Raw genomic sequence first — 26,935 nt, 5'->3', positions numbered from 1 at the left:
TGCAATACTCACCATTGACTTTGGCTAACTAACTATTAACTAAGTATAAGTATTACGCAGCAGAAAACTTGCTTATCATGCGCATGCGCTAGGGAAATCGACGGCGGTTGCCAACATACCCCCTTTCGACGTTGATTCTCCCATTCCTGAAAAGTAAAACAAAATACATATTAAACAGTATTCAATCCTATAATTGTACAACAGTTTTGATGTTTAACGGGAGTCAGGGGTTTGGTTAACACATCAGCTCCCATTTCACTGGTAGGTATGTACTTCACATCTAATTCACCGCGTGCATACACTTCACGCACAAAATGATGGCGAATGTCTATGTGCTTTGTACGGGAGTGAAACACAGTTCTTCGTAATTTTCTGAGCTCCTTGATTGTCGCAGTATATTATTGTTGGGTGTTCTATGTTGTAACCCAGCTCCTTCAAAAAACGACGTAGGTAGACGGTTTCTTTGGCGGCCTCAGACAAAGCCATATATTCCGCCTCCGTTGAAGATAGAGCTACACTGCGTTGTTTTCGTGATTTCCAGGTTATGGCTGAACCACTTAATATATATACAAAACCGGTGTAAGATTTCCTATCATCGATATTTGATGCCCAATCTGCATCCACAAAGGCGATGAGTGGTTTTCCTGTTTTCGTATAAATTAGTCCTTGATCTTGGGTTCCCTTTAGATATCAAAGTATTCTTTTCGCAGCATGCCAATGTTCTTTTCCAGGATTGTTGTGAAATTGACTTAAGAAATTCATGGCGTATGTGATATCTGGCCTAGTAGCTACTGAAAGGTACATTAATGATCCGATCAGATTTCTAAATGGAACATTTTTCATGTCAGCGATTTCATTTTCGTTTTGAGGACTCATCTCTTTTGATAATGTTTTGCTGTTATCTATAGGTGAAGACACGGATTTAGCATTTTGCATATTATACCGATTTAAAATATCATCAACGTATTTCTTTTGAGAAATTTTAATTGAATTCTCATTTTGGTGAAATTCTATGCCTAAGCAATAATGTAACTTCCCCAAGTCTTTCATTTTGAAAGCAGAAGCCAAACTATTGCGAATTGTTTCATACGTTTGCTTAGAATCGGTAAAAACGATAAGATCGTCTACATAAACGATTATAATAGTTTCACTGTTAGGCGTCTTTTTAATATAAACACAATTATCTGAATTAAGAGATTTAAATTTCATAGATTTCAATTTTTCATCCAACTTTTTGTACCACTGACGTCCTGACTGTTTAAGACCGTATAATGATCTCTTTAAAAGACACACTTTATCTGAATTAGTTTCATCGCGAAAACCTTCGGGAATTTCCATTTAGATTTCTTCATCTAAATTTCCATTTACATAGGCTATTACAAAATCTAATTGGTAACCTTTGAGATTGTGTTCTACTGCGTAGGCTAAAACTGTTCTTATGGAACTTAATCTAGCAACAGGAAAAGTTTTCAGTGAAATCGAGACCAGGGATTTGAGCGCACCCTTTAGCAACTAGCCTAGCCTTGTATTTTTCGATAGTGCCGTCGTGATTATATTTTAATTTAAGAACCCATTTACTACCAATAACTTTCTTGTTTTCAGGTCTTTTTACTAATTCCCAAGCCTTTTCTTAAACAAGCGAGTTATATTCTAACAGCATGGCATTATGCCAATTTTCAACATATGGTCCATTTAAATGCTTCTTGCACCGTAGATTAATGCTTTCCTCAACAGCATTTTGAGTTTGTTCATTTTTATTTACAACTGTATAGTGATATTCCTTTTTAGGTCTTCCTGGCAAACCTATTTTTATTTTCTTGGGTCGCCCAGGCCCCCTTTTAATCGGGATAGGAAGCACTGATTCACTATCTAAATCATTTCCGCTTTCCTTTTCAGATTCAGAGTCAAGTGGCGACTCGCTACCGTCCAGAGGTGATGATTTTTCACAACATGTTTTATTTATAATTTTTTCCTCCGGAGCGAAAGGCAGATTTATTTCTTGCTTTGAGTCATAACTACAGCAGTTTTCAAATTCATTAATAAATTTTACATCTCTGCTTATTATCACTTTACGTGCCTCGGGATCCCAAAGTCTATACGCTTTTGATTCATCAGAATAGCCAATAAAAATACATTCTTTAGATCGAATATCAAATTTGCCTATTCCTGGCCTTTTATTTAGCGAAAATGCTTTTTGGCCAAAGGTTCTGAAGTGAGAGACAGCAGGTACTCTGCCAAACATCACTTCGTAAGGTGTTTTTATTTCGTTTTTTAAACCTCGCGTTGGGCAGCGATTTCGAATGTAAGCAGCCGTATTGACGGCTTCGGCCCAGAATTTCTGAGGCAGATTGGATTGCAATAACAAACATCGCGCCATTGAAACCAAAGTGCGATTTAATCTTTCGGCGACGCCATTCTGGGCTGGCGTGTAAGGAGTGCTCATTTCGTGTTTTATTCCCGCATCGTTAAGAAATTTATTAAAGTCTTTCCCTAAATATTCTAGCCCGTTATCGTTTCGCAGGATTCTGATTTTAGAGTTAAGTTTATTTCCAAAAAATGCTTTAAAATTTCTGAAAGCCTCTTTAACCTCATCCTTAGATTTCAGAAAATAAACACGAACATATCGAGATTTATCATCAATAAATGTTGCGAAATAAAATGATCCACCTATTGATTCAGTTCGCATGGGACCACACAAATCAGAATGAATTAGATTCAACAATTCAGTACTTCTATATTCAGATTCTTTGGGAAGGGTGGTTGCGGTTTGTTTACCCTGAATGCATACCTTGCAAGTAGAAAGAGAGTCATTTTGAGAAAAAGAAAGACCTCTAACCATGTTATTTATTTGAAGTTTTTTAAGATCGTTTTCATTTAAATGGCCAAATCTTATATGCCACTGATCTATTTCTTTAGCAATTGATACAGATTCAAATATTGGCATGACAAAATAAAGATCATTTTCGAGTTTAGCTAAAATTACTGTTTCTTTATTAGAATTAATTATTTGAGCACATTTTTCTTTGAAAATTACTGAAAGATTATTTTCAGTTACTTTAGACACTGAGATTAAATTATTTTTCAAATCAGGTACACACAATACATTTTTGAGTTTGATATTTTCAGTTTTAGAACCTATGCGAACTTTAAATTTAACAGTTCCTTTTCCAATAGCTTTAACAGTTTTATCAGCAGCTAATTTAACATAAGTGTCACCTACCTCGTGAATTTCTTGAAACAGTTCCTTGCTGTTACACATATGCGATGTTGCACCACTATCCAGACAAAAAATGTCTTTAGAATTACTATTAGTGCATGCTACGGCTTTTTCTCGCTCCAAGGAATTCCAAATTTCTGCAGACATCGCAGTTTCACTGAAGCGTTTGCTTTTAGTTTCTTTACTTTTCTTCCTACATTCCGATGCTCTATGCCCATAGATATGGCAGAAGTTGCATCTGTAGTTAACTGGATAGTGTCTTCGGTTTGCAGACTTATCTGGTTTCGGTTTAGGAACCGGTCGTTGAGTATACTTCTGATCTTTCGAATAGAACGCATGTTGTGGTTCAGAAAACGATGAATCTTTATTTTTGCGAGCGTTAGCTTCTTCCAACAGTTTAATTTTCAGCATTTCTGGAGAAGGCAGTTCATCACGAGATTCGATTGCTATTCGAAAGCTTTCATACGAGTCCGGTATGCTATATAAAAGCAATATTGTAAGCAAATCATCCGCAATGCTTATTTCCATTTCTTTCAGTTTGTCCACAAGAACAAAAAAAATCATTTAGATGATCAGTCATTTGTTTTGAATCACTCAATTTTGTAAAAAGCAATTTTTTTAGAATTGTGGCCTTTCTAGCTGGTCCCTTCGATTCGTAAATAGAATGCAATTTACGACACAGTTCGTGAGATGTTACACAGTTCTTTACTTGTGGAAGTTCACTGGGTAAGATGGATAGGATTATATCCGCTCGTGCTTTTTTGGTCAGTAGTTTTCCATTTAGCAAATTCTTCATCACCAGGTTCTGGTTTCGGAATTTTCCCAGTTACATAGTCCCAATGATAATTTTTAATCAGTATTGCTTCCATTTGCAGCTTCCACGTGTCAAAGTTATCCTTGTTTAGCTTTTCAATTGACACTGTAGTAGGCGTCGCCATTTTCATTTCAGTCGACGCAGCTTGGCTTGCCAAAAGAATTTAACAATGGTAGTTGCACTGCACAGTTAAGCGCTATCTGGGCCCATAACCTATGAAGAATAAAATGACGTCTTCTATATACATGACAAACATTTATTTAAACTACGAAGACGTTGAACAGCAGAGTAGAAACATGATTTTACACAGCGCTTTGCACTTCTCTCTTACATGCAATACTCACCATTGACTTTGGCTAACTAACTATTAACTAAGTATAAGTATTACGCAGCAGAAAACTTGCTTATCATGCGCATGCGCTAGGGAAATCGACGGCGGTTGCCAACAAAAACTCCATCTATTTGTACCTCCCCTGGAGAAAACGTCGCTGATACTTTTCACCTCCGCCAGGCCCGTTTGGGACTCATTAAGGAACTGGTAAGAGCAGGAAAAGAAAATCTCCTGCTGTGGACTAGTATGTTACAAAAGTATCAAAGCTGAATAAAACTGCAGTATGCAAATGAGTGCCGCTGCAATAGAAATATTGCATCTACGAGGAGCATAAAACTGCATGCTTCAGTGCAAACCTGCAAATTGCACTGTAATAAGAAATCTTGGATTGACAATTTGTAAAGATGACCTCCAGATATCATTTGTCGAAGAACTGCAATGGAGAGCTATTGGTAGGACAAAGTCATATAGAATAGACCAGATAGCTAAATGCTCCTGTGGTTCATAAACTTTCTCAAAAAATTCTAACCACAGATTCGGCATCCAGCAGGTTCAGTCAAGAATGGCCAACGGCTACGATGAGCGCTGATGACCGATATTTGTTGTTATGCGCATAAAGAATAGAACTGCCGTTCAGTCAGTATAGTGGTTAGCGTCGCTGACTGCCGTGACGAAGGGCCTCGATTCGAATCCGGGAGAAGGAATGGATGTTTGTATAGATTTTGTGCGGCATGGGGGCACTCTAAATATGTGACGAGCCGAAAGTCCTCTCACGACATTGATTATAGGGAAATAGGGGTGGGAGACTCTAGGACCCCTTACCCCCGGGGCTGCTCTCCATCAAAATGGGGGCGGAACTGAGCTAAATTGCACTATCACCTGCAAGGTTCTCAAGGCTGTTGCCAACGGCAGGCGTGTCTTGCGCTGCTTTGCCACGAGGAATTTCGTGGGCTTGGGCTGACTATATGTCAGACAAGCGAGCATCAGCAACAACACAAGCAACAGGAATAGAACCTCAACTCTGACTCAACTCAAATGCTGCCTTGCTGCAGCCCCTGGACAGTTGATGTCAACGTCAACTTTGCGTAGAGGGCATCATGAAGGAGGTCTATTCGTAAGGCGACCAGCTGTTTGTGTGTCACTCAATATGTCCACTGAATAGCTGATCAACGGAAGACTTCTCTGTACGGATGAGTCCAGGTTTAGCATCCAAAGCGATAGTAAGCGTTATATGATTTGGATAGAACCTGGAACCCGTTTTCATCCATCAAATATCCGTGAAAGGAATGCATGCGGAGGATGCAGTATCTATGTCTGGTTTGATATCTCTTTGGGTGGACGCACAGACCTTCGCATCTTTCCAAGTGGAACCATGAACGCTCGGGCCTATAAATATGACATCCTTGATCCTTATGTCCCCTTATGTCGGGGTAATAAGCGATAATTTCTTAGTACAGGGCGACAACGCTAGTCCACACTGGGCCCGCAAGGAGGATGATTGTCTTTAGGAGCACACCAGACTTGAATCCTATTAAGCATGTTTGAGATATTTTTAAAAGACGTATAGTTGCTTTTAATTCTCCTCTTCAGACGCTTGCCACACCTGCAACTACTTTTCGCTTCCTAGAGAACTGATAGACTGAATAATTGGCAGCTTCACACTTCGCTGTATGTATTGTCTTGCTTCTAGGGGATATTATACTCCATATTGAAGGTAACTTCCTATACTAAACTGACGCACCGGATTTGTTCATATACGTATGCTAATTTCTGTTGCACCATAATAGTCTGGTAATTTCTTTTCATGTTATTTTATACCTTACTATGTGTTGTACACTGTGGATCAGTTTCAATGAATTCTACGTGTAAAGTTTTAGTCATTTTTGTGATTGTTCTTTAATTAATAATAACCAGTGTATTCACAAATTTTGGAAAATATTTTGAAATCGCTCTAAGTGCGAAAATATTTATTATTATAAATATTTATTAAAATATATGTTCAATGCAATAAATCTATCTGGCTTAGTAATGCCAACGTATAATTTAGCTATTTGTGTTTTGCTCAAAGTATTTCAAGTTATGAGGTGCATTTTGAATATGAAACAATTTTAAGATAATAGTACGCATTATTATTGCCAATCTATATTTTAATATTCAATTTTCAATAGCTATTCAATCTATATTCTAATTTTCAATAGCTATTTGTGATTATTCTTCAATTTATTACATTAATGAGGTGTGTTTTGAATGTCAAAAAAGTAGACACAACTTTGAGGCAATATTCTGCATTATTATTAACAATCTGTTCTTACATATGGCTTTATTGGAAATATCCGTTCAAACATATGAAACAGCTCAAGTATCACATATGAACAATGAAAAATAATAAAAAAGAACAATCATTTATAAAGTAAGAATCAGGATAAATGAAAATGGAAACAAAATTAAAATATTAAAAATTTTAACAACAAATAAAGGAACAAAACGGATGTAGTCTTTACAAATAGTTCATGAAATCTCTGGCATTCAAATATAGTTTACTTACCTCACACGTTTCTGAGACTCTTTATCTAGTTCTGGGCATATAAGAAAATGCTCGTCATTCATGATGTGCGAATTTCAAATTTGGCATATACTAGATGGAAGGATGCCAATTTTATTAAGATGATGTGCCGTGCAATCGTGACCTGTTTGCAGTCTGAAGTTTGCCGCAACCTCTTTATGGGGTTTTTGACAAAACTTTTTCCATGTGTCTTGAATGTTAGCCCAGGAGGCAATGTTACTGATGTCCATGATATCCGTAATTCACACATGCTTCCTGGGTTTTGCTAAATAAGTAACAACTATGGCTAAGGAGGTTCAGATTAAACCAAACGAACAATACCCCGAACCTGAATGGACTGCTTACATTTTATTTGTCATCAGCATCAAAGGTTTGGTATAGCTATGCTCTCCAATAAAGTCACAAGCAAACTACAATACATGAACTAAAAGGGTTCATGTTTATGTATTATACGAACCTCTGTCAAATCTAGACTGAGTTTTAAAGAAACTCCAGTTAGTTTAAAATTTCAGTTCATATATTATTGTATTGATTTTTAGCTTTAAGATAATTTTCAATGAAGTTTTCCTTTCTTTGTCTGTTTATTGCTAATTGAATGCATTACATTGTGCTAGTAGATTCTAATATATAAAAATTGCTAGACAATAAAAATAGTATGAATTGTAATTATTTTAACAAACGACTATTTTTCTTTGCTTCTCAGTTATTGATGCTAAACGAGGAATTCAGTTATCACCTGTTCAGAATTTCACTATCACAGTCCGACCGCCTTCTATAGAATTCACATCTCCGGCGTCAGCGATTGATTATGAAACTACTATTATTGTAAAGCAAGGACAGTCAAAAGAACTTGGATTCAACTGGCTGTCTACGGTAGGTCACGATATGCCTGAGGATCAGCTTGAAGTTGTTCTTAGTACTGCTCCTCGGTATGGGTCATTAGTTCAGATCACTGGTGGGACTCAAACAAAAATTGCAGAAGGTAAGATTTTACGATTTAAATTTGCATTTATATAATCTTACAAAATTAAACAAATTGATTCAAACTGGAAGAGAAACATGCAAATGAAACTTTAAAAGTAGGCAGAATAGAATTCTTATTTTAGCATAGGTTCTGAATAAAACTCTAATGGTTTCGAAGGCGATCAGATGCATATCTCTTTTCTCTTAGAGTAAAACGTTCTTCAAACATTGGGAGAAGAAACAACTTTGAAAATGTTAGGAAGAGCTGGACTGAAATTTATGTCACAAACTGAAGAAGATACATTTTGTGAATGTGAAAAACTTCAAATAAAATCAATTCACCTAATGAAGAAACTTTATGGATAATTTTCACAGAATCACAACTACTGAAGAAAGGTTATAGATAAAATAATAGTCACAAGTGTGATTTCAAAGATTATAAAGGACAGCATTATTTCCAAAACTGATAAGAGTAGGCAGATCGTTATCATGAATAAAGACACATGCACTCAACTATATTTAACACTAAAAAATTCTTTTAAGTCGTCCATAACCTGAAAAATATTTCTCTTCAGTGCTGAGTTAGGGTTTCTTTTTATGTTAAATTACTGTTTGTTAAGGTTCTAATTGAGAAGTATTAAAATACCTTGAAGGTAGACTTTGAGAATTCCATTGCACAGATATTGACCTTGAGAAGTTCATATCCGTCACTAAAGTTTCTTTGAGTCAGAACCACTTTATTTTCCAAACAAATTACTATCTCCAAATTGAAAGATTAGGTATTAGCCTTTTCGAGCACTTGCTGATATTTACATGTTCTATTTTGAGATAAAATTATTTGAGAAACTATCTTTTTGGCTGGGAATTATTATGTTAATTCACGTTTTTTGACTGTAATAAACAGGATTTAACCTAGAATTTAATTGTTATGAATTGGATTGATCCAACCACCAGTCCTGAAATTGAATCTGGTAATTAATTCCCATCGTTGATATTATAACAATTTACAACCAATTCAATTTCAGCACTATCGCATACCGTAAATCGTTTTCTGTTTGTTTACTTTCCATGCTAAATCATATCACTCTGCTAAACAAACATTAGTTTATTTTTACACTTATGCATGTCATGCTTTCAAAGTTTGTTTTCAGTCTTTGTTTTCTTGCGAACTAAATTATTGTAACTAATTATCCTGTTTATTACAGTCAAAAAACTTCCTGATACTTTCAGATTCTAATTTCTCAGTTTTACATCGTTCATAACTATTTTTCTTGTCAGATGGCGCTACTTTCATTTTTCTTTTGCTCCATTCATTGCTTTCAGTATGACGTGGTTGTCTTTCCGTTTTATGAAAACTATTTTTACTGGAAGATGAACCCGTGACTGATTGCCTTAACAGATCGGTAGAGCTGTATTCAAAATCTGTGCCAAACTATGCAACTTTTTTTTAACTTCAAATGCTCGATTGAAACTTGAAAACTTTATTTCTGTTTGCCAAATGAAAAAGATTGTAAAAGATAAAATGAAGGCAACTAAATTAACTGGGAATTAGGGTGTTTGACCGCTTTTATCTTTATTTCCTTACTACCAATCATTTTTCACACTCATTAAAATTTTTTTCTTGATACTGTCAAGGCACAGTAATAGAAATTTATTGTTATTGAAGAGGACTCTATTTACGATAATAGTTATTGTTTAAGGTTAAGGCGTTCCTAATTTGCACATTTTTGCGCATGCTGGGATATATTAAAACCTAATGTAGAGAAATTATATAAAACATTAAGAATTGTTTTATTAAAAATTTCATACAACGTATTAAAATCCAAGTTCTTGCTTTGCTTCCAATATTATTTTTTTAATTTTCTCTCCACTAAATCACCTTACACCCAAATTATCTGCTTCAAAGTTGATTTTAAATCAAAATAATCATCTGTATATCCGTCGAAAACCCACATTTTTGCTATATTTTGAACAATTCTTTATTAATATTTATTTAATATTTCTCTCTGCAACTGCTTAATTATTATTACAATAAACTACATTTGACACAATTTTGTAATAACCAAGGCATTATTTCTGCTTTTTAGATGATGGATTTTCTTTCACATCCATAATCAAAGATATGTATTATGAGCATGATGGTTCCAATAACTTGCATGATAGTGCTGTGCTCACCATAATGGGTGGTCGACGTTCCTCTTTAAATCGTGTAAATTTCGAAGTTTCTCCAATTGATATTGAAAGCCCAGTTATTGTTGATTCAACAGCTTTAATGGGATCCGTTACAGAAGGTAAGGAATTATTTCATTATAATTTTGAAAGATAGGAAAAAATAACATTATATTTTTTAGAAAGTATTAAACGTTAAATCCTTCGCAATTGTTTTAGCCAGTAGGGAGGATTTTTACTTCTTTGTACGAAGTAAAGATCTGTGCTTACATACGAATGCATATATATATCTCGTATAACTCAAAAACAAGTAACCTCGGAACTTTGAAATTTTGTATATAGGACTGCTATAATTGTAGTTGTGCACCTCCCTTGTTGGATGCAATCGGGAACTCCAAAATATGTAATATATATATATATATATATACCCACTTTGTAACTCGGCTCCGTAAGCTCAGTTTTTTATCCTTATATTTTGGTAAATTGCGTATTTTTTGCTTTAAAAATGATTTAATTATGTTGTTCTTTTTTTCTGGTTGAGTTTTTTATCCTTTAGTTAATCTGCACGCAATAGTTGTAGACTTATCAACAATTTAAAAGTTGTTTAAGTGCAGCTAAGCCTAATTTTTTGTTTTACCATAGCAGCCATATTTGTTTACACTTGAAACTTAGCAGAGCAGTGAATTAAATCTTGCTGCACCTTCAGTGTCTTTTTGTTGATGAAACCAAAAGGAAACTTTTAGTTTTGTGCACCGAAAAAGCTGCCTTTTCCTTGCTGTCCGAATTGCTTGTTTTTGCGCTGAAAGTAATTTTAATTGTAAAAATTGTTTTTTAATTATTTTAACTGTATCTGGTGTCTTATGTTTTCCTTATTTTTCAATTTTTAATGAAGATATTTTGAGTTTTTATATATTTTTGCCTTTTCGTGAAGTGAGAACTGAATTAGTTGAATGAGAAATATATCTCTACTGAAATTCGAGGAAATAAAAAGTGCTTCGTATTAGCAACAAATATTGTCGCCACATATATATAAATATTGTTTGGGACACAGGAGAATGTTGACGAGTAGCGCATGCGCATTAGGTGAGTGGCGGTGAATCGTCTGTGAAAAACATTTTTATTATTATTATTATTTAATTTCTTTTATACATCGTTTTAGATTTCTTTATTGTAGCATTTGAACAGAATATGTGGCAACGATTACATAATTCTTCAGATGATATAATTTTTGTGCATTTTGAGTTATAAAATGAATGAGATAGAACGCTGTTAAGTGAACCTAGCGCCAGAGTGTCGCTATGGTAAATAAATATTGTGAATTTTAAAGAGTGCACTTATTCTGTTCGGGAGTATTGTGGTTATCGACGAAGTAGATTTAATTCATTTCAATAAGTTTAAATGAGATACAGGAAAAAATGCGTATAATTTAATATTCCGTACAAGGATATCATGTGGTGTACACATCAGATTTTTATTGTTGTTATACTCATAAATAAATGGCTCACTTTTGTTAAAGTTTGGATTTCATCAATCATTCCCTTTCGCATTGCTTCAAATGCACTGTTATCTATTTAATTTTTGGAAGTAAGAAACAAATGTATTTAATCTTCTCTACAAGAAATTAACTGAAAATATTACTGTCATTTTAATCTTAATAACTTTTTATAATGCAAATCTGAATTTAATTTTTGTAGGTAAATTCTTGGTTCTTCAGAGACACCATCTGGCATATACAGATGTGATTTCGGATGACGCTCAGATCACCTTCACCTTGTTGAAAACACCAGAATATGGTAGAATTGAAAAACAAGAGAATGATCATTATAATGCATTACGGCCTAAAGACCAATTCAGCCAACAGGATATAAATGATCAGAAAATTAGGTAATTTTACTTTACATTGTAATTTGGCCTCTTTATCAATTAATTTCAGAACATAATTAGATTTTGATTGAATTACACGTAGATAAATTTAGATTAACATTACTGTAGTTTTGGTCTAGTGGTTAAATAAAATTTTGGTTGTGCTCATAAGATATAACAAAGCACAATAATTCCTGTGAAGCGGATTCTTAATTTTAAAAGTAATATAAACACACACACACATATTTATATATAAGATAAATTATTTTTGCCTTATTGTTGCTATTATTTATTGTTTCTGTTACTTTTCTTTTCTAATATGAACAATCATTCAGCTTTTGATTTTAAAGATCTGTCTTTTAACTCGGAGGATATATTTATGTTAATACTTTGAAAAATTAAATATAAAAAGTGTTTATAAATTAATTTAAATGAAGTAATTTTTGCGAGATATAATTAATACTTCAATGAGCAGTAGCATAATCTTGCTGTGAGAATGCCAGCTATTAATTTTTGCAGAGCAGTCAATGTATGGTATTACACGTCGCTTATACTTGTTCCTCAAAGGAACTTTAAATTGTGCAAATTTTTAATTTTGAGTTAATTATTTACAGTTCTAAATTTTGTAGTATAATTGTAGCATGCCCGGCCAGCAGCTAGAAGCTAGAAGTTCTTATCCTTGTGAAGGCATCCCTGATTTTTTTCCCACTATGAAAAGCCCCATCTGTTCTACTCTAATGGCTATCATTCAACTGATGATTTTACCATTACGAAACTAATGCTTTGAATCTGAGTATTATTTTTTCTTCTGATTGTATTATGTGTTATCTTGCATAAATCAACTCTGTAACCGTAACTTTAAACTCAGATTAAACGATAATGTAAACGAAACTTATCTTTTCCGTTGAAAGTGTCCAATTGATGATTCGATGCGCTAGCAGCACGGCATGACAATTTTAATTCCAGAATATGTTTCCAGAATTTTTAACCAACAGTCCACACCTGAAAAGAAACTAAGCCGATCTCCAGCAACTAAAAGTTAAATTCGGGAGTATTATTTATTTAATTATGGCAAAGCACACTAAGGCTATCTGCCTACGGGAAGCCTTCGTGGAGGACTTAAAATTCGGAAGTAAAAGCTTGTTAAAGCTAAACAAAAATTCTAAACATTTTGGATTCAAATTTAGTTGGGCGCCAATGTGATGTAGCCGTTCCTCAATAGACACTAATGCCGGCTAGCTTTTAAAAAAATTATTAACAGAGCACACAGGAACGGTTACAAACAAAAGAAATATACATAAAAATGAAACATATACCAAATGGAACATTTGAATAACATTTGAATAACAGAGACATAGTAACCTCTCATCATGACGGCTGGAGGTCGACTGACGTTTTTTCCGCTTCGCCACTAGATGACGTTTCAATAAAATAGTTCGGTTACAGTTCATGAGTTCATGGCGTTGAATAAAATAGTTCAGTTACACTTAAATAGTTCTGTTACAACTCGAAGTTAAGAATTATTTGCTTTTCAGTACTAATTTTATTTTATAACATTAATTAGATTTGCTAGTTATATTTAAATTATTACCATTGCTTCATTTATTTCTAATTTTAGTCACTGTACCCAGAAAGAAATTACCAGTTATTTAAAGTAAATGCTATAATAAAGAGTAAGTGTAGTTCCTGTAAGATTAATGTCCCCTTGTCGTCTTTCTACAAATTAAAATAATAATAATCTCAATATTTTGTTTGAAATTCAATAGTCTCAATCAAATTGTCAATATTATGCAAGATAAATTAGCGATTAAGGGAAAATATACACTTTTTTCTACAAAATACCCTGTGAAAACTTAAAGGTATTTTCTATGCGATCCTTCGATATATGGCGTATGGAGCTACAGATTGCAAATCTACAAAGTGTTTTGTATTTCAGAAGATATAGTATTTTTTTTAATTTAATTGCATAATTATTGATATACATTATAACTGTTTGCATGCTGTACCAAAGCTTCAGTATTCAACATGAAGTAACAGCAATTTTTATTTATTCAAGATAAACCATCATCAGTATTTTTCACCTAGTCTCAGTAGCAGAGCCCCTACCATATACTTTCCCTCCTTACTTGCGGTCCTTCTTTCAGTAGCCCAAACCTTACATTTTGAAGTCCCAAGGAACATAGCACTAAGCTCTAATTTATTTATTCCACTGATGGGCTGATGAGCACATTCCCCAGGGGACCAGCTGTTCTGTCAATGGTGAAAAGAAAGATTAAAATTTATTCTCAACAAAAAGGCGTTAAAATAGACCTCATTTGAAGAAAAATGCTTCCGTTCAAAATGTATTTTCAATGTTAAACATAAAAACGGGAGAAAATTTAAGAATTTGGAAAATCATCTGACACATGCCGCATTTATCAAATGAAATATCAATTATCTAATCCGAATAAGTATGCTTCTGAAACTTCATTCTTGAGAACCTGGCGTCTAAATTAAGAAATAGACAGGAATCTTAACTTCTTACCAAAGTGTCATAAAATTTGATACCATAATTTTCAAATTTTGAGTATGTTTTAATTTTATTTATTTTTTTTTTAATTTGCTAGTATTTAAATTGCAAGTTTTATAACTCTTGAAGTAGTAGTTTACTAATATTTTCACGAAAAAAACTCTTAAATTTTAATAGCATTCTTTTACAAAAGCTGATCTACGATTTCAGATATGTAGCAGATACCAGTATCGGTGATGAAACTGTACGAGATTTTTTGCGATTTGATGTTGCTGATGGTAGTGGAAATGTTCAACCAAATCAAGTTTTTACTATGAAAGTAAAACCTCGTATCAAGCATCCGCCAGTTGTAAAAGTTACAAGTGATGTTCAGGTAAATCAGCTTCAAAATATTATAATAAAGCCTCAAATACTAAAACTTAAAAATTTTTATATGAGAAAAACTTTATTTAAAGAAGTATACCACTTTTCTTATAAAAAACACCTATTTTTCTTATTATTTCATATTAAAACCTAAAATACTAATCATTATTTTTACCTTTACTCCAATGTTGATCTATTGCTGATACGACAGTTACTTAGTACATACGTAAATGCTGATCGAATATGAAGCCTGTCTGCAAGTTTAACTATAAGCTGTAAAATAAACACAACACACATACACGCATACATACACAGACATACACATACACAAATTATGCAGTGATGTCATTCTTAAGAACGACGTAGATGCATAAAGATGAAAGCCGATTCAGGAAGATCTAGATGCAGTCTAGAAGCTTGAGCACTTTTTGTTCTTGATAAAGACATAGATAAACTGACGAAAAAGACACGCTTTACTGTGAATTGTCGCTTTTATTCTTTTGGAAATAGCTGAAGAAAGGAGAAGCAACGGACAGCTACACCACTTGCCATGTAAAGAAGCAAAAGGAGGAAAGCTATGGGTCCAAGATGAAAATAATAAGAATAAATTCGGACTAAATCAGTTTTGGTTCATTTTTTTCCTGTTGAGGACAAAACGTTACGGTTCTCAAAACATTGGATTATTCCTGACTGAAGTGTTGTCTAAAGACTTTAAGGTATCTAAAAATCGCAAAAATGGTTCGTTTTGAAATATCGCATTTTAAAGCCATTTTTTAAAGCAGTTACTAATTTTAGGATGGACAGGGAAAACAACCAAATTATGATGGAGGAGGATTAAGGGACTATTTCACGTTAAAGTTAAAATTTTGATTTAAGGATTTTTTTATCTTACACATATAAATGAGTTGTAACACTGTATAAGAAACAATAAAATATTGCCCAATGGGTTTCTTGCAAATAACCAGCTCACTAATTACTACAGCTAATCACTAGTAGTTTGTTTTGAGTTCAGATGTGAACGAATTGGCTTGCAAAGGATTTCTGTGTTTTTATAGCTTATGTGAGTACTATATACAGTTTTGCTTAGAACCTCCTACGTGAAGGCAACATTCCTCTTCACTTACTTACATTTTTAATTAACTAATCAACTTGCAACAATATAATAAAGAAACTAAAATGTAATAAATAAATAATCTAGAAATAAATATGAAATTAATCACTATGCTTTCTAAATAAAAATACTGAAACTAAATTCTAATTGCATGCTGCTTTTGTGATTGACATTACGAATTCTGTATTTAACAAGATAATTTCCTATGGCAAAGCCTGTAGTAGCTGTATGCCTAAACTCCTCAATTTTGACTCAGAAAATGTTGTCTGAGAGACTTAATCCCTATTACCTTAGCCGCAACGTTTTGAGGGAACTTTCAGGTCGATTAAACTTTCTCGAATCCAAAAGCTAAGTATCCAGTCATAGCTGTCCATGCTTTTTCATTATTTATTAAGATTCGAAATGAGCCGAAGATAATTCTAGGAAATAATGGCTGGAATTCCTGCATCTATGTATGTATTATGAGCCGCAACAGACTCAAAGGAAATGATCATTTTGCTTTGTTTTCAATATCATCTCTGAAAGATGATATAGTGTTTTGACAATTACATTTTCAGGTAACCAGGGTTTAGCATTGATGACCTTCCAAACTGTATTTGGCGACGTTTCCTTTTGACTGATAACCACATTTAGCGACATTTTACAACTCTGTAACAAAGTCTTCGTTAAGTAGTGTTATTAAAGTGAAAGTTATAAAATGTATCATTTTATTAATTTTTAGTTTTTCTTATGACATTTTTATGAGAAAAGAAAATAATTTGAAAGCGTTAAGTAAATATGAAACAGAAAAACAATTAAGATTTCTCTGCTGAACGTAATAAAGTAAGAAATCTAGATAGTAGGCATATACCCTTTTCCCATAACAAAATGTCTTGTTTTTTCTATGGAAAAAGTATTATGAATAACAAAACATTTTTACTTTATTACTGAAACTCTAGGTTAATGAAGGGGGAGAAGCTGTTATAGAACCACATATTCTGACAGTTTTTGACCCGGATACTCCACTGTCTGATCTCATAGCTATCATAGAAAAGCAACCTGACTATGGATTTATAGAAAATTCAAAACCTAGTACGTATTTCTTTATTTTTAATGAAAATAATAAATTTTTTAATAATTATATAAATCCTTAAGCCTTATATAGTTACTGTATATAAGTAAAATTCTGCTATTTTTTCGGTAGCTGTTCTGTACGTGTTGCCTTCTTCTCCGCGATAAAATTATTGTCTTAATTAGATCATTGCTAACATATGTGCGCAATACACAATTCTGGTATCTTTGTCTGCATTCATCAAATGCTGATTAATCTGTATCTTGCTTTCGGAGACAGCAACATCTGCAAAATTAGTCGTCATTAGATTTTTCATCGCGGAGACCGAAAAACTATGATGTTTTCGGTCCAATGTCTGAGAATGCTTCGCATCCGCTAAAAACTTTTAACAGTGATAACATAGCCACATTACTGGGTGGAGGCTTTTGGAAATACTTACGGAATTTATTTACAACCTATAATAAACTTGATTCATTTTTGAGTTCGATTCCATAAAAGCATAAATAATACTCAAGAATATCAATTTGCTTCTGCTCAGTAAGAATCAATTAAATTTACTCTTTAATGAGATAATTGCTTCCTTTTCATCGCGATAATTAATACATCAATTACAAAGAAAGCATGTGCACGTACATGCTCGGCGCGTAATCTAGTTAGCACCTGTTCAAGAACTATACCTTCTTCATCAGAATTTTTTTAATGAAACAATTATGAGATCGATTTTGACTAATTTTGTGGTTTCTGAAAATTCACAGTATTTTTCGCCTCATTCATACATGCGATATTTTTCCGTCTTCAGAACCTTACAGAGATCTTCCGTGAAATTATGCGATCATTAAATGGAGACCGACTCATTTGGTAATTAAACACACATTTCGCAATTACCTCAACTTTTGAAATGCGTAATGGATTTCCTTTCTTCATCCACTACGCACTTATGAAGAAAACTGCCCAAGCATTGGGTATCCTGAGCACTAAAGATAAATTTGCCAATTTTAATAGATCTGAACACATACATATTATTCACAGAAATAACACTTAATCTCTTTTCGCCAATTCATATTTCAGATTTCTTTGTTATCAATAAGGATTGATTCTTCGACTTGCTTTATGAAACAAAATTGATTAAACTATGCAGAATTGTCTGTTGGAACATCTCTCTGTTTCAAGACTATTATTGTCTCCCACAGGGCTCATAAATCTTGAATTATCTTGAGAAGTAACCGTAACCGAAGGTCAGCATTCTCACAAAAAAGACAGAGACCTATGCGAATGTGTGGAGGCAGAAGTTTTCAAAAGGGAAACGTTTGGGAAGAAAATAATTTTCCCAACAAAAAGAACGATGAGTTTATCTCGTCTCCTATTACATATCACAAATTTTCCTTCGGGAAGCGAAAAACGGGACAAACTGACGCCTCGAAAACGTCATTTTGAGACAATAAACACTTTCATCCAAAACCGGGATGTCTGGCAACCGAAGTCATGACTAATATTTTATATAATACTTTGATTGATGCAATAATATATAATACTTTGATTGGTGCAAATTGAAATTCTGTCTCTAGAGACTGAAGACAAAGCTTAAGTCTGTGTTTCTGAAATATCTTGTGCTAGAATCTTGAAAATATTAACTATACTAGTTTCACAAAGATGGATACACAACACTTAACATAGCCTCTTTTGGAATATCAATCATATGTATAATACCAGTTATTTGACAATGCATATTAAAATAATTCGGTACTTCTGTCTTAAACTGAGACAAAGAGCTCGGATAAGGTTCTCTAACTCAGCATGGCTATAAAAGCATAGCAAAAGCTAACTAAACATTTATGCTTATTTAAAAAACAAAGCTAAGGAAACGGACAAAATAAATAAATGATCTTTCAAGAAAGAGTCTTTGTTCAAAGGAAGATATTTTGAAGAGCTCATAAAACTTATGAATGGTGAGAAAGGAGTGGAAGATACTTGATGCTGCAGCAAAGCATCTATTGTATTAGAAAATGACAAACATTCTGTTGCGTTTTTTGGATGAAACTTCAAAGCACACATATGTGGTAAAGATGTGTTTATTAATAAAAAATGATAAAGTTTGATTGGGTTACTTTATCTCAACATGATAAAAGCTGAAGTACATTGTCTGCTAACTTTGTTGTGTTTAGAGTCAAAACCTCTGACTACATCCTGTTTTGCATGTCTGCTTCCCATGCGTGATGCCTTCCAGAGTATAAAAAAAATTGTTAATCAGTTGGTAGTATATTTGCACCCACCGTTTCCATTCCAGAGCGATAACTGTAACTTGAATAATTTTTTCTTTGCGCATTTTGACATGATCATGTAAGAACTGTTTTTTTTTTTTTTCTTGTTCATCGCTATTTCTAATGCAAGGAAAATTATATGCAATAAAATGGGCGACTGCAAATCTCATCCGTAATTTTTTGGCCATGAGGAAATAATGGCTTTCGAAATTTGCTATTATTCTCAGCATAAACTTCTTTGGAAGAAGTACAGACTATGCTGGGAGAAAGATGATAAATGTTAAAAAGTAGTTTTAAAAATTATTTTTAACCTTCTTGAAAGTTACAGGTATGTAAAGGAAGCTTCTGCATTATTCACAGATGTTTTCCCGACCCATTGGATATACCGTATTTGACAGCATATAAGACGCACTTTTTTTCCTAAATTTGGTCTCAAAAAAGTTACCTGCGTCTTATACGTGAAGGTAATTGCATTCAATAATTGTTTATTTGGCTTTTACGAAACGTGAGAACTAAAAGAAACCATTCTATTGAAACATTTTTTCCTTGTGTGAGGCCGTCTAAATAAGGGTCCGTCTTATATGCCGTCAAATACGGTAATTCAACAATTATTCGCAGATCGGAATTTTTACAACATTTTTGTGCAATGCGATTAATTACTGTATTATTTTTAAATGCAAAGCTGATTTTTCGCATGCCTTAAAGAAGTCTGAGCTTCATTTTTATTTGTACAACATTTCAAGTAACAGTGTTCAAAGATACAATTAAAACGCTCTTCCATGCAATGAAATTGAACTAAACTCTGAACCATGATGTAAGCTCTATCTGTGAATTGCCAGACACATTTACATGTACCATGTACATATATGCATACGGTGTGACGTCAGCCGTTGCAGCGAGTACGGCTGAAAATCAGCTGAACTTTTTCTGTTACGTGAAACAACAGTAGTTATATCATTACAATCAAATAAATAAATTCTATGAAAAGGTAGAATGATATCTGGGAATGCTGTTTAAAAGTTTCTTTAATGAAAGGAATTGCTCTTGATCTCTCAGAACATACAAATCTTGTTGTAGCCCACTTCAAGCTAATGTCCGTACGCAATACATTTTAGTTATACAGCATAAACTATCAAAGATTATGATATCAAAATGATAGCAGACTTTATCCTTTGGTTCCGTCACTATGTACTTTCTACGTATTAGACATCTATTTGCATTAGTTATTGACGTGGAGAATGCCGTTTTGAGTATCCCTAATACTGTCTCGTGAAAAGCACTGAACACAGCGTCCGAAGATAGAAAGAAAGGATACGATAAGCCGATACTTTCAAGTTGAAAAGACTATTTTGAAAGTATGTCGGTATAAATTAATTCATTGCCTTGCACTTATACCCCGTGTAACGGTAGTCTTGTTACTGTTCCTACGTATATTGCCTTGCTTATGAATGAACGCAGTTTTATATTTCTGCGTGTGACTTAAGAAAATATCAAATATCTCCATTTTTTACAAATCATTAAGAAATTTAACTTGAAATTAAACTCTAGCACAGTTTCTAATTCAATACATGTGATTTAGTCCCAGGTGCTGAGAAAACTTTGGATGGTCTACCGATTTCTTCCTTTCCTTATGTTGATCTGGTTGAAGGATTTATAAAGTACATGCAAGGAGGTCACAAAGGATTAGAACCTGAGAGAGATACGGTTCATATCCGGATAACTGATGGCCATTTGTCATCTAAAGTACATGTGGTAAACATCACCATAAAGCCTATGAATGATGAATCACCACATATATTTACGGACAACTTATTCGTAAAGCAAGGAGGCTACGCAAAAATAAAAAATTCCACTTTATTTATAGCTGACACAGATACCAAACCAGAAGATCTCGTTATCATTATTGATAAAGCATCTGAAAAGGGTAAGTTATTTTTATCATTTATATTATTGAAGTAGGTACAAAAGATAGATTTCTTTCCAATTTTCATTTATTATCGCAAATAAATATATAAATCAGAACTCATTTCGCTTATAAAACAGTCAAACGATTATAGTTTTGGGTAATTCAAATGGTAATTTTCTCAAACATTATATTATTAGTTTTGGCAAAATTTCTTAGTCATGCCATTTTACTCTCAAAAACGAAAGACAGACATAAACGCATGACCTTTGAAAATTGAATTTTTCAGTTATTTTTATTTTTATTGAAAGAAAAACATTCAAATTTATTAGTAATAATAGATATTATTAGGTTTAATTGTAAAATACTCTTTGATGAATTAGACTGTAATTCGAAATTTTCGAAATAGAAATATTTTTGCTTCTAAAGGAAAGGGGACTTATGTTACCCTGAAGATCGATACATTTTTTTAAATCTATTCCTATCTCAGGAATTCTATTTTAATCTATTTTTTCAATGATTCTTATTTCACAGAAAAACATGTACGAGTAATGTACGGTATTCCCCTTAATTCCTCATTTCAGTATGGATATTTCCCTTCTTTATTCTAAACCTAGAAATAAATTTTTCTAGAGTGCATCATTTTTGGATTAATCCATATAAGACTTTTACACCACGATGGTAGCGTAGTTATTACGAACCGAAACTTTAGAAACTTTGATTTAAATAGTATTAAAACTTTGATTTAAATAGTATATACTATAAATGTTGCTCAATACCTTTTGAGCAACTGGTCATAGATCCTTCATCCCAAATTTAAACTTTCAAACTACGATAGTTTTGGTTCAGTGACAGCTTTTAATAAAAACATGTAAACTTACATGTTTAATTTATGGGGGATTGTTAAAAACAGTTTTTATTGTTACGAATTAATGAAATAAAATTAAATCCAATGTCATAAGAGCAAAATTACATGAGATATCATTAATTTGAATTTTCATCGAGTAACTGGGAGGAGCATGAATGACATGTAACTACTAGAGATTCCTGGAATGTGCCTTTTATTAAGCGAAACATGAATGTTAAAAAACTTTTTGAAACTTGAATTTGCACAAATCTAAATATCAGAAATGTGTACGAACACAATGCAGATTTATACGATCCCTGAAATCTACGCTATTATCTTTGTTTTCTTTGGGTGTAAATAGTTTTGTCATGCAGTTTCAGTAAATTTTAAAACAATTTTTAATATTAATGAACCAGATTAAGAAAACAATTCGTAGTACAAGGAAAAATGTATTAGTTATAACGTTTCCTTAGAATACACGTCTAGAGTTTTCATTTTGTGCGAAATCTCTTCGGACATTTCGTAAATTTTGCAAACATGTTTCTTGAACTGCTCCAGAAGTAGGTAACTTTCAATATACTCCCTTCTGATATATATGTAAATAAAAATTATAGCTTAAATAAGAAATAAATCCCTTAATTCCTCATTTCAGTATGGATATTTCCCTTCTTTATTCTAAACCTAGAAATAAATTTTTCTAGAGTGCATCATTTTTGGATTAATCCATATAAGACTTTTACACCACGATGATAGCGTAGTTATTACGAACCGAAATTTTCTTTTAAAATAAGCTTCCATATTGGATAGCTACTCACTTTGCTTTTGCTCTTTTGCAAAGCTAAACTGCCACTTGCTGCTTCTCTTACTACCACGAAGCTATATAGAAACTATAAATGTTTTGAGTTAGTCACGATTAAAGTGACAAGTGGATTGTGGCCACAATGTCAGTTGAAATAAAAATGAATATTTACGTTGCCTCGGTACCAGTTTGCGGTTCATTATGGATAAATATCTACGAAATCAGTATTTCTATATCATTACATCATTATACATACACATACTCTAGTCTGCTTTAGAAAGAACGCTTCTTTTCGGGGCATTGCAACTCCACTATAGTCGATTCTGTAGCGAATTTTTATTAGTATCATCAATGGATTTAAAATAGTGACCTCTGAAAACGGATTTTGGTTTCAGTTTCGGAACGGTTACAGTTTTAATAATTCTGCACTCAATTATTTATAGCAAGTGAATGAAATTATTCTATAAATATCTCTAAAAAAGAAAAATGTCAGAAGAGATTAATGCAATGCAGGATTCCTGCATTGCATGAATTTCATTTTAGCACCAAAAATGTATGTCATTCAAAAGGCTTGTTAGAAAATAGGGAAATATTTAAAATTATATTGTTCTTATTTTAGAGTGTTTAATAATAGGCTTACCGTTTGTAGCTACTTGATAATAGCATGCATTCAGTGCTAACTTATCTCTTACTACCATTATTTTTACAATAAGAACTGTAGACAAGAAAAAAAAAAAAATTTTATGTACATAAAGTTTTATCAATGATAGGGAGTTTTCTTAACCAGTATCCTCAACATGTAGACCTTCTCTTCCAAGAAAAGGTTGCTTTACGTACTTCATCTTCTTCCATAACACACCTTCAGTAGTGTCTTCCATAACTACTTAACGCATCTTTTTTCTTTGATGCGTTATCTTTTATGGATGGACCTCGAGTACCTTCAACAGAAGTTTCATATCAGGTTATTGCACTTGAAATTCTTCGTGCATTTTCTGATGATCTAGCACCGTCAGTTTCACTTTAAAACCCTTTTCGGATAACGCATTCACTCGAGAAGCAATAATATTTACTGTATCACCAACTTGGGTTTTTCCAATTTGTTGACCCTTGTCATAAATTTCATCATCTTCCTCCTTTCGTTGTTACTGTCGGTAGGCACTGGTATTGAAAACTATTCAGTTAATCAGTCATCCACTAACTGACCACCTTTTTTCACAATATAAACTTTTCCCTATCCATTTTATTATATAAACTTATAAACAATGCATAAAGCCAAAGAAACAACGTAACATGCGTTGCAAAGAGCTGTCAACTGATTTATATTGATGTGTCACCCGACACTTAGTGAATGCATTGCGTTGCTAATCAGCAACACATAATTTTTTATACCAAGAGAGAGTTAAATTAAGAACAAAAATATCATTTTTTCATTTCTCTGTATTTCTAACATGCATACATAATGTTAAGTAGTTTTAAAACAGCAAAAAGCATATCATTTCTAAAATATATTATGAATGCGATGTCCAAAACGATAGCACTGGCTACCAGACCATCAGTTACATTCATGAGCAAATAAAGCATATTGCGACATCTATAAATATAACAATGAACAACGTGTCAAAATATTTGTTAAGATTCACTAGATGAGTATATTTCCAACTGATAACAAGAGAGGTGCATGTACAAAGTAATCTAAGTTTATGTTGACAAATACATGTAGTATGTATCAGTGTCAAATATATCATGCATAAGATTTTAACTTTTATAGAAAAAGCAAAGAATCAATCCAAATATAGTTTAGTTTCAATGATCCAAAACTGAAGGAATACACCCCTAAAAATACAAATGTTAAAAATTCGACCCTGAATCAGTATCAGTTTAGAATAGTGCGTTTCGTTATTTACTTTGAATTTCCGTTTCCGAAAACCATTGCACCAAACATTTCGGTTAACTGAAGTTCAAGTAATTGATGGTTCAGTGTTAATTCACAGCATGGCAATTAAGTAATCAGAGTGTATTAAAAAATCCTTGCAGAGTTTACAATTGTGAAATTAACCGTCTTTATATAAATGCGACAAGTAATTAAAGAGAAGGCTTGTAGAAGTCTGGCGTGGCGCAACTGTAAAACTGGAATGTCGCATTCTTTTTATCTTTTCCATACCGGAAAAATATTTTCCTTTGGAAAACTTTGGATTTTGGAGAATGAAAATCATAACAAGAAGACAAATCTGGAGGACATGAGGGATGACTAAGTTCACAAACTTATTTTCAAGACGGAGTGGCTCTACGAAGTGGTTATCGAGCAGCGGAAAGATGCATCATCGTGCAGTAGAATGGCTTCTGACTAAATAACAATAACTTCAATATAACATTAAATATTATATGCTTAATTCTCAGCTCTTTGAGTCAGCAACTCATCCAAACTGCAGTAACGTTAAAATTGCAGCATAGTTTTGAAAGCAGAGCTTGTAAGATAAACTTAATGTGACTTTTTCTAAATACATATTTAGTCCTCCCTGACTGAATCACTCAGAGAAATAATCATCCCGTCTTTAGCTTAGTTTCCAAGAAAATCAAATGAATACAATAATAACAAATGTAACTTAACGTTCATTTGTATTACGGCTTGGAAGTTTAAAAACTAACTTGTTAACAAAGCTCTGCTGTTTGTGCCTGAGAATATAATAATAGTTTAAATATTTCCAAATCAAATAGTAAATTAGAATCTGGTAACCATGTTTCTTTTATTAAGCGGTCTCAAGAGTGGCTGAGCGGTTAAAAGCTAGATACTAGTAGTACCCGGAGTCCAATCCAGGTAAACGAGCTGGCTGGATGGCTTTTCGTGATTCTTCCCATGTATGCAGTGAATACGAGCCACTTTTTCTTGGTAAAATTCTTAATTAAGTCATTTCTTCTGTTATGAAAATAACCTGTATATAATTAAGACACAATAACACGCCGAATAAATACTAATTCAGAAGTCAAACAACAAAAATCAGCGTTAATTTACAAACTTACTTCTGAATTAGTAACCTGTATATACTTTGCCATATTTAAATTTAATCAACTTAAATTTAAACTTAATTTAATTTACCCAGAAAATCACTGAAAACGCTGTGGTAAGCCAATTGGGAGAAATACGAGAGATACATCGCCAGTGGCTGAATTATCATTATTATCTTTCTGAACTTAGATTGTCATTTTGATTAAACTTTAATTTGAATTATGAAAGAAAAAATTAATTAAGTTTAATTTAAAAGTCAGTATTCTTAAATATATGCGAAATTTAATTAACAGTGTTGAGTAAACGTTCTTACTGCTAATTTACAAAAAAAAAAAAAAAAAAAAAAAAAAAAAAAAAATTGCTACTTTGATTTTTACAAAACTTTGCATTTCGGCATAATGCGAGTCATAGAAGTGAAATATGGAAAAAAAATTGCATGTCATTTCAGAAAATGTCTGAGTTTGTATCAAAATTCCCATGTTAGAATAACGCTAGCTATAAATCTAATGTATAGCCTAAGTCGCGCTTTCAAGATATGAAAAACGTGAATTGAATTTCGACAATCGGGCGAGTAGAACGGGAGATAAAGAATTGTCCCTCCACTCAACTTGAAAGAATAGTTTGAATATAGGATCACAAAAGATAACTCCTCTTACATGTCGTTAAACAGTCGGCTTGGCAGGAAATAGAAACTTATTCTCGACAACTGAAGAACTCCCTAACTCTCTTGATAACGCTAATACTTATAATACTTAACGACGCCGGTTTCAGAACAAGCTGTTAAGAAACATGGGAAATGCCCCATGGTTTGAGCATAATAGTATTATTTTAAATTATCTAAATATGATTCATTTGCAGGATTATATTTTAACGATTTGCCATGACATGTTTAGTAAGACCTCAGAATTTCCTGAAATTGCTACATCCACGGAGAATTTCATTGAATATTATTATTTCATCATCATATTATTGAATACCAAAAGGTATTGGTATTCAAATTATTATTGAATACCAATACCTTTTGGTATTCAATAATAATTTGAAGGGTTAAAGACCATCTCGATTCCAAGGGCAGAAGGTTGACCAAGAGTAAACCAAATATTCCTAACTTTTTAGTTTTCAAATATTATATAATTTCTTTGTGTTTGTAAATTTCCAGAGCACTCAGCT

At 33.0% G+C, this 26,935-nt stretch overlaps 1 protein-coding gene across 6 annotated transcripts in view; it reads left to right on the top strand.

The window, feature by feature from the left end:
- The window catches only part of LOC118199880 (extracellular matrix organizing protein FRAS1-like), a 284,180-nt gene that overhangs the window by 125,252 nt on the left and 131,993 nt on the right, over positions 1-26,935 (top strand). For all 6 annotated transcript variants that reach the window (XR_015042588.1, XR_015042590.1, XM_085821910.1 and 3 more), the window contains exons 29-34: positions 7,629-7,907; positions 9,976-10,179; positions 11,752-11,941; positions 14,640-14,802; positions 16,842-16,974; positions 20,792-21,136. Coding sequence is in view for 4 of the 6 variants with exons in the window: in XM_085821910.1 (XP_085678036.1) it covers positions 7,629-7,907; positions 9,976-10,179; positions 11,752-11,941; positions 14,640-14,802; positions 16,842-16,974; positions 20,792-21,136 (1,314 nt within the window). In the remaining 2 variants the exon portion in view is untranslated. The remainder of the gene's footprint in view (positions 1-7,628; positions 7,908-9,975; positions 10,180-11,751; positions 11,942-14,639; positions 14,803-16,841; positions 16,975-20,791; positions 21,137-26,935) is intronic.

Source organism: Stegodyphus dumicola, chromosome 8 (assembly GCF_044657685.1).
Source record: "Stegodyphus dumicola isolate Sdum_Otavi_A_Nest chromosome 8, ASM4465768v1".
Classification (NCBI taxonomy): Eukaryota; Metazoa; Arthropoda; class Arachnida; order Araneae; family Eresidae; genus Stegodyphus; species Stegodyphus dumicola.
This window is presented reverse-complemented; position numbering and strand designations above follow the sequence as displayed.